Raw genomic sequence first — 10,949 nt, forward strand, 5'->3', positions numbered from 1 at the left:
TTCAGTACTTTTGGTATACAAAACTAGAAACTTCCCAGTAAAGGGTTTAATCCATTTTATTAAACCAGTTCAAATTAAAAGACCTTAGGTGAGTAACTCTATAATACCTTAGTTTATACATCATGTGTATATATAAAACTAATACCCAGTAGGTAGTTGGATGTGTGCTTTCCGCCTTACTTCCTGTTCCTTGTTTGGTTGTGGGCTTAGGGCAGATTCACTGAATTAACTTTCTATCTGATATTGGATTATATATATCAGTATAAACTAAGCTATTATAAAAGTAGTCACTGTGGTCACCATTTTATTTATAAGAAATAAGGGTTTTCTTAAAGAACTTTTCATTAGATACAAAGGAACCATCACAACTAACTCCATGAGTAACAAGTGAATACACCAGGGTTATATATGACGACGATCTAACAAACAATGGAATGTGTGCTATCCGCCTTAAAATCTGTTCCTCGTTTGGTTGTGAGCTTGAGGCATATGCGCACAATCGATTGTTTGTTTACTCTGAGTCTTATATAACTTGTACCCACTTAGTACCCATAGAATGGGTCGTAGTGTCATTTTACTTAAACTTCCATCAAAGTAGGAAGTAAATGATTTTCTAGAGGAACAGGCGAACTTTTCCAAACAGAACTTACAACTTACACCATTTTTACATATACATTTCCAACCACACTTTACAACTTACTCACATCACTAAAATCTTATGAACTCACCAGCTTAATTGCTGATCAACTCTTTCAAATAACTTGTATTCTCAGGAGACTATTAGACAGGTGCTCGTGCTGGGGATTCAGAAGATGAAGCGTTATAGCTTCAAGTCTTGTTTTGTTATTTGTGTATGAATTCTATGTTTTGTGAACACACACATTGTAAACACTTTCTTTCGAAATGAAATGGTTGTTCATTACTTGCTTACCATATACATATCTTGTGATACTAAACATGACGTCCTCCACCCCCGAACGATTCCGCCGTTCCGGTTTTGGGGTGTGACAGATTGGTATCAGAGCATTGTTTATAGTGAACTAAGTATATCAACCGATAAAAGATATACATAAACAATCTTGATAGGTTGTTATCGTGACGTGGAATGTAATCAAGATTTCAAGAGATTATTATATTTCTAATTGACATGGCCTTTTTTTTATTGATTCATTTTAATAATAAGTAATCAAATTGTAAGTGATATTATTTGATATATAGAAAATATGAATTTGTATCGTTTGATGTCACGATGTTGCACCTCTTTTTTTTTGTTATGAAAAGATGTATGTTGCAAACAAGACATAATGGTAAAATGGTTATTTTAATCATTCAATACAGTCAGTTAGACGTATAATCAAACAACATGGTTTCAGTCGGACTTCAGACCCAAACAGGCCTCTAAATCAGTCATATCTCACTTAATCAACAACTATCAAAAAACTCTTAACTTGCCATTATTTATATTCTTTTTAAGTTTTTTACCTATAGTAAATAAGTATAAATTTCACAAAAGTCACTATGATTTTACTAAAATTCGATTTTGACACGGTGTTATTTTTTGTTACAATTTAATTACTAACTTTTCTAAAATATTGACTGTGTAACTAGTCAACATGGTTACCTAATGACATGACATGTTGATGTGTCAATCTTTAGTGACTTAGCATGTTGGCATGACATTATTTTGTTATGTAGCGGTGACGCGCCAAAATTGAAAAAAAAAGTGACACAAAACACATTAAGTTTTCATTTTTTTTTATATTTTGACAAATCATTTTTTTGTTTCAAATCGATTTTCATTTTCTAATTTAATTTAATGTGACCAATTTTCATTTGAAATAGTATAAATAATTTTTTTACATTTGAGATCATATAAAATTATACTTTTTACGTTTAAAAACAATAATTTTTAGTATAAATACAAGTTTTTCACATTTAAATCGTATAGCTATGTAAAAATATGTATTATTTATATTATAACTATATGTTGTTGGTGATTTGTTATCATCGATATTATTTACGTGTGATATGATTAAATTTGTTGACCAAATGTGATCCTCGAAAATATTAAACAAGTTAGGATGGTGCGGAGTGCACACTTATTTAAGTTTTCAATATTTGAAGTACACTATCATTTAGGGGCGAAGCCCTTAAATGAACGGGGGTCCGGGGGCAACGCCCCTAGGAGCGGGGTCCAAGAGGTGGAAGCCCCTGGTGGGGTCCAAGGGTCAAAGCCCTTGGCTGGGGTCGAGCTGTTAAGAATGCATTAGAAATTCGGTTTTTGAAAAATTGACTCATTTTGACCCTTATTCTAAAATATGTTTTTTATGACAGTTTTGGTGGTTTGGTAGCAGTTTGAAACTGTCATGTAACCGTTTCAAACAGAAAACTGTCATGTGACAGTTTTCAGACAGAAAACTATATACCCGTTTTTGGTCATTTTTTGTACACGTCAAGAACAATTCCACTAACATTCTCTCATTCGAAATCTTTGAATTTTATCTAATTTAGTGTTCGATCCGTACCATCGAAATACTTCAATTTGGTAGTGAATCCACGATTTTCAGGGAATCCAAGCAATCTTTTCTTCCCTAATTTCTAACATATGTTTCATTAAATACTCATTTTAATATAAAATATGTACTTTTACATATAAATATATAACTTTAATGTAAAAATACGGTTTAAACGACGTAATATCACATTAATATGTGTATTATTATTTTTAACCATCAGTTGCTTACGCCTTAGGCACATATATCTTTCTTAGTTTCACGCTGACCTAATGAATTGAATATGAATAAAAGTCAGTATTTTAGTATGCACGAGATTCAACAACCGAAGCTACTGGTAGTCCCAAGGGGAAGGAATCCTCCAATAAGAGTTAACGGGCTATCTCCCAACTTTCACTTTAGGAACGTGTTCGTCTGTTTTTATTGAGCTTTCTGTGCCATGCGCTTTGCAGTCAGAAAAACTTCAGTCCAAAATTGACTAAGGACAGAAGCAAGCTACAAGCATTAGCAACCGCTTTCGCCATCGTTTACGGCTAGGACTACTGGGGTATCTAATCTCATTCGCTCCCCTAGCTTTCGTCTCTCAGTGTCAGTGTCGGCCCAGCAGAATGCTTTCGCCGTTGGTGTTCAGGTATACATAATATGTAGCTCATATTATCTTATATTAAAAAAATAAGGGAGTACATTAAAAAATAATAAGAGGCCATGTCATTCTAAACTTTAGATCTCATTCACAAACTTAATTACATCACCCTATGTGGTAGAAACCACATTGCTATAGGTATAAATGTATATAAAATTGGTGAAATAAAATTGTACAAAAGATATGTATTTATTTTCATTTAAATCATATTTTCACATTAAATTACATGTTTATATGTTAAAATACATATTTTACATTAAAATAATTTAATGAAAAATATGGTTATAATATAACCAATACAAATTTATACATAAGGTTACGGTTTAAATAAAAAAATTGTATTTATACAAAGAAAATATTGTTTTTAAATGTAAAAAATATATTAATAAAATTTTTGATGTAAAAAAAAATACGTTTCGGTTGGACAATTGTCAACACTTAGCGAAATTGAAAAAAAAATTGATTTTTGATTTGAAAAAAAAAGTGAATTGTCAATTTGTTTTTTTAGACAAAATTTCATAAATGGTCTCTGTGGTTTCACAAAATCTGAAAATTCGTTCCTAACATTAAAAAAACCTCACGGATGAACTCTGTGGTTTCAAAACTTTTAATGTTTAGTCCTTGTGGCTCACTCAGTCAATATTTGCCCATTAAGTGAGACATTTTCGTCATTTCACTACCCGGGACAATTTATAAGGTTTTCTTCTAATTTTTTTTTAAAAAGAAAAAATGAAATTTAACATGTAAAGTCTATCTCCCTCCTATACGTCTTCTTCCTAAAAAGAGCACACCCTTTTCTTGATTTGGATTTTTTAAGTTCTACAATTTCAAAATCAAGCCTAGACTGAAACAAACCCAGATCAACCTTTACCGCTACATTCTCGTGGATTAGAGCCTCCTCCAACCGATTTTAGTCATCGCCCTTTGACTTAAGGGTCCGATTTTGGTTTTGAATCCACCACAACCTGTATGGTTTTTAGGGTTTCGATGGCCTCCTCATGAATTCCTCTCATATTTTTTCTCTATCTACCATTGAATCCAGATATAGAATCTGGACATCGATTTGTTTCTTCGACATCGATTTGTTTCTCCGATACCATGTTCTGATAAAGATGGAGGCATGAAATTGGTTCTCCAAACAATGTTTCTGTTTCCGTGATTTTAATGTCGCCGTCGTGAATTCCAAGACAGACAAATCTGGCCTTTCTCGGAGGATGCACAAAAGGTAAACTTTGATCGATCTGTTTCTTCTTTAATCTACTAAGTTCACTTCTATGTTTCATGAATCCGTATCAGATTCAATGTTGGTTTGTGAGTTCTATCTTGTTTATGTGATTTGTGGCTCACCTTTTTCGGTTTTTCCTGATACTCAAATGGTGAACCTTGTGGTGATCGATGATAATAGAAGGAAGGAACCGAAAGATTTTGATAAGCAAGTGCAGATGACGAAGACGTATCACCTGGTAAGATTTATTTTTTGTTTTCTAATTAATAATCTCAGAATCGGTTTTATCATACTGATTAAAGATTTATATTTAGAATTAATTTTGAATTGTAGATGAATTTGTTATTGAAAAGCTTCATTTTGGCAAAATTGATGGAGAAAGCGCCACGAGATCTCTCTAGCGGGTTTACTGAAGTCGCAGAAAAAATTTAAGTGGAGATGAAGGTGGCAGACGGTGGTGGTGGTGAACTGTGGTGGTAGCGGACAGTGGTCGAAAGGTGGTGGTGGTGGCGGCGGACGATGTTCTTGAGTTCATGAAGATGTTCTTCCGTATTAAATGTGATGATAGAGAGACCCCTTGCATATTAAATTTGTTTCTTTTTAAAAAAAATAATAATAGAAACCCTCATAAATCGTCTCTAGGTAGTGAAATGACGAAAATACTCTTTGCTTAATAGACAAATACTGACAGAGTAAGTCGACTAAACATTAAAAGTTTTGAAACCATATGGACCATCCGTGAGGTTTTCTTAAAGTTAGAGACTAAACTTCAGATTTTGTGAAACAACAGGGACCATTTATGAAGTTTTATCTTTTTTTAAGTGAGAACTTAGTGTCCAAATTGACAAAGTGAAAACTTAGTTTCTTTTGTGTCATTTTTTTTTCAATTTTGACACGTTTTAAAGATCTTTGTGCCCAAGAGTTATTATCAAATGACATTTGTTAATGACATAGGATCTCAACTACTATAAATACAAATATCGTTCTTTATTTTTCACCACATTCAAACCTTCTTCATTCAACTCTCTTATTTTTTTTCATCATCTTCAAACATTCATCTCTAAAAAATGGCTCGACTTTAGACCACGGATAAAGAGATCGTCTTGGCTCGTGTATGGATCGATGTAAGTGAAGAGCCACTCAACATAAACGTCATAGATGCGTCTACTTTTTGGTCGAGAGTCACTCAAAGATACAATCGCGAAGCCGGTTGACGTCGAAGCAAAAATCAACTCTTCTCCAAATGGAGACATGCAAACGCAGCTGCAGTGCAATTTCACATTGTGTTTGTTAGGATGAGGCGTGAAGTAGTAAATGGTGAAAATGAAAGAATTTTGTTCGTCAATGCTCTTGAGGTTTTCCGTGAAGAAACTAACAAACATTTTCGGTTTGTTGAGTTTTGGCAAGTTGTGAGGGAGAGCGACAAATGACATCAATATGTCCAATGAACTTGTGTTGTGTTTTATTTTAATTTGAAGTTTGTTTTAATGTTTCACATGTTTTGATTTCAAGTGTCTTGTGTGTTTTTTGATTTTAAATTCGTTGTGTTTTAATTTCAAGTTTACTTGTTCTTGTTATTTTAATGAAAATATTAGTTTTATGTATTAGTTTTTATATAAAATATTTTTTGTTCTAAAAAAATTAATTTGAATGACAAAAGTGACAAATCATGTCTTTTAAATGACAAACGTTCGAAAGATGTGTGACAAATTCTAAATGACGCGAGAAAAATGGCAAAAATGATATCAGTCCCTTAGCCTTATAATTGAGAATAATCAAGCAAGATAATTTTCAATAGTTTTAAAGTATTTCATTTTTACAAGAAGCAAAATAAAGTAAATGGAGATGGAGTATCACTTGCGTGTAAACAGAAAGTGAGTAGGTAGTAGTGTTGACATTTGACAATATGATCGCGCGCCCTAATTAATTAATCAGATGGACAATTTTGTCCTTGGTTGGATACGATTGCTCTCGTTGTTTCCTAACTAACAAGTACATGCCACAATGGCAAAAATGTCAAAAACACTACATCGTTTGAAATCCAAATAAATTTTTATAGAAAAACACGTGATAACATGCCACTCCAGTTACTCTTAAATCATTAAAATATTTCACCATTAATTTATTTAATAATTTATTTATTAGAAATAGCAAATACCGCATTGTCTCTACATGTGTGGATATATTCCATAAATTGTTTTGTACACCCACATAATATTGAAAAAAAGTAGTTGAAATTTTCTCAAGATCTTAAACCATGTCGATCTCAACCTTTTTGGCTTCTCAGATAAATTTGCATGAAACCCTAGCTCACAAATCCCATGCTACTGTTTCTTTCAATCCTATTTCTGGGTTTCAGATCAACAAACACACACTAGCGCTAGCTCCTCTCACAACTACCAACATCGCCACCACTAGATGGGATTCCATCATCGCTTATGCCAACGTGGAACCCGCTGGAACACCATCTCCACCACCTGGTTCTTGGTAGCTAATCTTCCTACTCGTTTCTTTTATTTATTTATTTATGAGTCGTTAGTATTTATTTTTTTAACTTTTAGGAAGAATTGGGCTATTGGGATTTTGATGACATTTATCATTCCCTTGGTTACCACCAAAGGAGGTCCAATAAAATTTCTTCTGCGTAAGTGTTTAAGTTTTTTTTTTTATCTTTAATGATTAATTTTTTTTTAGAATAATGGGTTTTGGTGTTACAGAGAAAGTTGACCAGATAATGGCGACGGCGGAGCATATATCGGATATAGTGGAATCGGTGGCGGATAAGGTGGACAAAGTGGTGGAGGAGCTCCAAGATGATCTGCCGGAAGATAGCCAACTCAAGAAGACTCTTGATTTTATCGAACATGTGGCTGAAAGAGTTGAAAAAGATGCTCACACCGCCGGAGATTTCATTGACAAGGTTGGTTTTTCTTTTCTTTTTTTTCTTTTTCTTTTTATGAAAATTAATTTAGAGTTCAAGATTTTTTATTTTTTTTTTCAAATGATCATATGTTTAGTTTTCTTTTTCAATTTATTGATATGTATTTTTTCTTGATATTTGGAATTTCAGGTTCAAGAAATGGAAGACAAGATAGAGGATATAATGGAACCTGTATTAGAGGAAGCTAAGGAAGTTGATAAAGAAGCCAAGGAAAAAGAAAAAGCACGAAAAAAATGAAATATATAATTACGTATAACTTGTAAATCTCTTATCACCGGTATCTTTTTCATGTCAAATTTTTGTTTGGTAATGAAAAAAATTAAATTCTATAGCTTAATCGAATAATGTAAAATTTCATTTCAAATAATACTAGACATTTGTGCCCTTTTGTAGACTTGTGGTTTTTTAAGGAAAATGTGAAAAGAGTTTCAATATAAATCTTTTATCATCATGATTTATTTTTCTTGATATTGTTCGTATATAGTAGATATTATTATTATTGAATATCTCATTTTGCGATCTATCTTACGCGTCATGTGTTGTTATTTATTAAACACGAAAAAACATATTTCACGTGTAAAATCATTTTCGGGCCTCTAGAAACGCAATACCACATCATTTTGAGTAGAATCATATTTTGCTTAAGAATCATCTTAAAAATGATCGATAGTGCATGATGTAGCACAACATTTAATTTTTTAACTTAACTTCAATATTTCAAATTAAATAAGTTATCGAAAACTTGATCATGTATTGCAAATATTTTTGGTTTAATATTGGGTCGGCTTCTTTCATTAAACATAAACTTTATATATGTCCCGTCGAGTAATTTACACTTACTTATTAGATCGATATAACTTTAGCAAATATTCTTCATTTTATTGAAACTTACTTGTTAATGTATAATTTTATTGGGCGTACGTATTTAAATCTTTGAATATTCAACACGCCTAACACTATCGAGCTCGACCTCGTGATTATTACGTACGTATTAAAACTTACAACAACTTGTCAACTTGTATCTGCATTCGCCATATCTTAATATATATCTTGTAAGGTATAAATTAATTTAGATCGGAGCAGTGGAATCTTGGACACATCATTCAAGGTTGGCAATAGTTATTGATGTTGAAAAGTACCTTCAAATCAACCAATCTCGCAATATAAACTTCTTTCATAATTTACAGTAAAGGCTTGAGGGCACGTTCATGTCACATTAAATGTACGCATGTCATTTATATGGAATGGGTTAAGATATGTTAAATGGTTTGAAATTGAAAATAAATAAATAAATAAACCCTTGCGTTCTTTCTCCTCTCTCGTTAATAGAATGTCTTTTCCTTACGATTCATTAGACATGGCACATTAATTGGGGGTGGTGTACGCCGAGAGTGCCGAGGCCATGCCAACTCCACTCCGTCGATTGGAGATGAAATTAAAAGATAGGGCTGGTCCTGATGTTTCAAATGTCCAGGACGAGTCGGAAAAAAGGCTCTTAGGCCCTAACGTGTAACGAATTCAATTATATAAATCTGAAATGTGCATACCTCCTTCCAAGGCTACCTCTGCTAAAACTGAAAGAATGTTTATTTTCTCAATTGTGTAATATGGTTCTTTTTCCTAAATTACCCTTGAAACATCAAGCATTTTCCAAGCTAAATCTCGGCCAGATTCGTCTTCTTCATCCTCACCATCACTTCCTTCATCATCTTCATCTTGATCTTCCGCTTAAAAAAACAAAGAACATAAATGCAATTGTCATCCATATTTGTATTATTGAAAACATTTCAAACATCATTGATGTGAATTATGAAGATTTGAAGTACCTTCTTTAGTATTGCTTTATTCACAGTAGTTTCACTATTTTCAGCAGATTTAGTGGATCCTTTTCAGTGGATTCTTTCTTGGAAACAGGAACTCAGACTAATGGATCGAATTCATCTTGAGCCTTGTATAGAAGTGCACATCTATATTTACAATATGATCTCACACATTCAGGCGCAAGCTCGACATAATGTGTAGCTCTAATACAACAACCCAAAAGAAAGAAATTTCATCATCTTTATCTCAAAATAGATGTGTTCAATTATATTCCACTTGCAACAGAATATAACATAAAAAGTTCAAGATGTAGCTCTAGGTCTGGAAATCGTGTCGTGTTCGGGTTGGCGTGTCGCGGGTTGGTAGGTTGGCGGGTCAAAATATATCAACCCAAACACGACCCATTTAAATATACAGGTCACGGGTTGGCGGGTTTGCAACATAAACTCATATATGACCCGCCAACCCATTTATTTATACGGGTTCACAGGTTGGCGGTTCGTGGGTCAGATTTGGGTTCGTGGATCAGATTTGGGTTCGTGGGTCAGATTCCATAAATAAAATTGATAATTAAACATGAAAAAATTATTGATGGTTGATGCAAACATATCCGAATTTTAGACACTTAAGTCTTAAACATCCAAATGAAGATTTAAAACATTCATATAAACATGTTCAAACTAAACATTAATACAAACATAGATAATTCAAGTGCTAAAGTAATTTATTATATAATACTTATTAAATATTAATACTTGATACATAAATACATTTAAAAATAAAATAATTTTTTTTATTAAAAATATAAACGGGTTGGCCGGTCAACCCCTATATTTTTTGAGAAACCCATATATGACCCGTTTAATAAACGGGTTGGCGTGTTGGCGGGTTAGCGGGTTGGGGGTTAAAAAACTCAACCCAAACCCATTTATTTCGTGTCGTGTCGCAGGTCGTGTCGAGAATTGTCAGCCCTATATATCTCAAATTTTCTAGTTCAAAAGCAAATTCTTCTAAACAATACTTAGTTAATAGTACTACACCAAATTTGTTAACTATAACTATTTAATTCTCTAACAAACAAAATTACACTTCAAAACATGGTTTGTTTGCTTTCAACAAAGCAGAATACGAGATTATTCGCATATATCAACAGGAAAAAGACTTCTAGATGATTAATTGAATAAAACAGTCTATAGAGTTAGAAACTACCTGATTTCTAGGGCACGACTGAAGCAATCAGTAACTTCGGCATAGTCTTATTCTTTGTTAATCGTCGATACTCTCTCCGTCAGCTCTTCAGCGTACTTGAGTGACTTCTCCCTTTCTCCATTAGACGCCAGCCCCGATGTCTCGACAACATCATTGTTGTTGCACGAAAAGGTTGTGTCACCACCCGTTGAGTTGGTATGTAATCGATCATCCGTCCTCGCTTGAATAATTGCTTCTCTGCCTTCGGCTGTGTACTCCTGATTCCTGAATACATTATAAAAAAATAAGGCCCTTGAAAATCTTGGGCCTGTGCATGTGCACAGGTTGCCCCCCTCATCACCGGGCCTGTTAAAAGAGTATGAAGGATTATTATATCAATGTATTAATCTTACAGTGGATAAATAAAAAATAATTGTGGAAAAATCAGTTCTTTTAATTTATATATGTTTTGGATCTAGCTAGCTCAAAAAATGTTTTATTTCTTTATAAATCTTATCATTTTGTAATGGTTTTAAATAGCGGTGAATATCATATGTATACAATTTATTGTTTTCAAGCCGTACATCATATTATTAATAGTTTGTACAAAACTTTTTG

General features: G+C 33.0%; 1 protein-coding gene, 1 long non-coding RNA gene and 1 pseudogene across 2 annotated transcripts; 2 read left to right on the forward strand and 1 right to left on the reverse strand.

Moving 5' to 3' along the window:
- Positions 1–2,992: 2,992 nt before the first annotated feature.
- On the reverse strand, positions 2,993–3,264 carry LOC145151883 (18S ribosomal RNA; annotated as a pseudogene).
- Positions 3,265–3,893: 629 nt separating this feature from the next.
- On the forward strand, positions 3,894–5,876 carry LOC145132070 (uncharacterized). The gene is made up of 3 exons (XR_013717873.1): positions 3,894–4,381; positions 4,562–4,619; positions 4,715–5,876. It is a non-coding gene; the product is annotated as an uncharacterized LOC145132070 (long non-coding RNA).
- Positions 5,877–6,553: 677 nt separating this feature from the next.
- LOC145132075 (uncharacterized) lies at positions 6,554–7,790 on the forward strand. The gene is made up of 4 exons (XM_079066730.1): positions 6,554–6,868; positions 6,943–7,025; positions 7,099–7,301; positions 7,452–7,790. The coding sequence occupies exons 1-4, from the start codon at positions 6,639–6,641 to the stop codon at positions 7,557–7,559; spliced, it is 624 nt and encodes a 207-aa protein (XP_078922856.1). The 5' UTR covers positions 6,554–6,638; the 3' UTR covers positions 7,560–7,790.
- The last annotated feature ends 3,159 nt before the right edge of the window (positions 7,791–10,949 follow it).

Source organism: Lactuca virosa, chromosome 1 (assembly GCF_052849685.1).
Source record: "Lactuca virosa cultivar CGN04683 chromosome 1, Lactuca_virosa_CGN04683_v6, whole genome shotgun sequence".
NCBI classification, from domain to species: domain Eukaryota; kingdom Viridiplantae; phylum Streptophyta; class Magnoliopsida; order Asterales; family Asteraceae; genus Lactuca; species Lactuca virosa.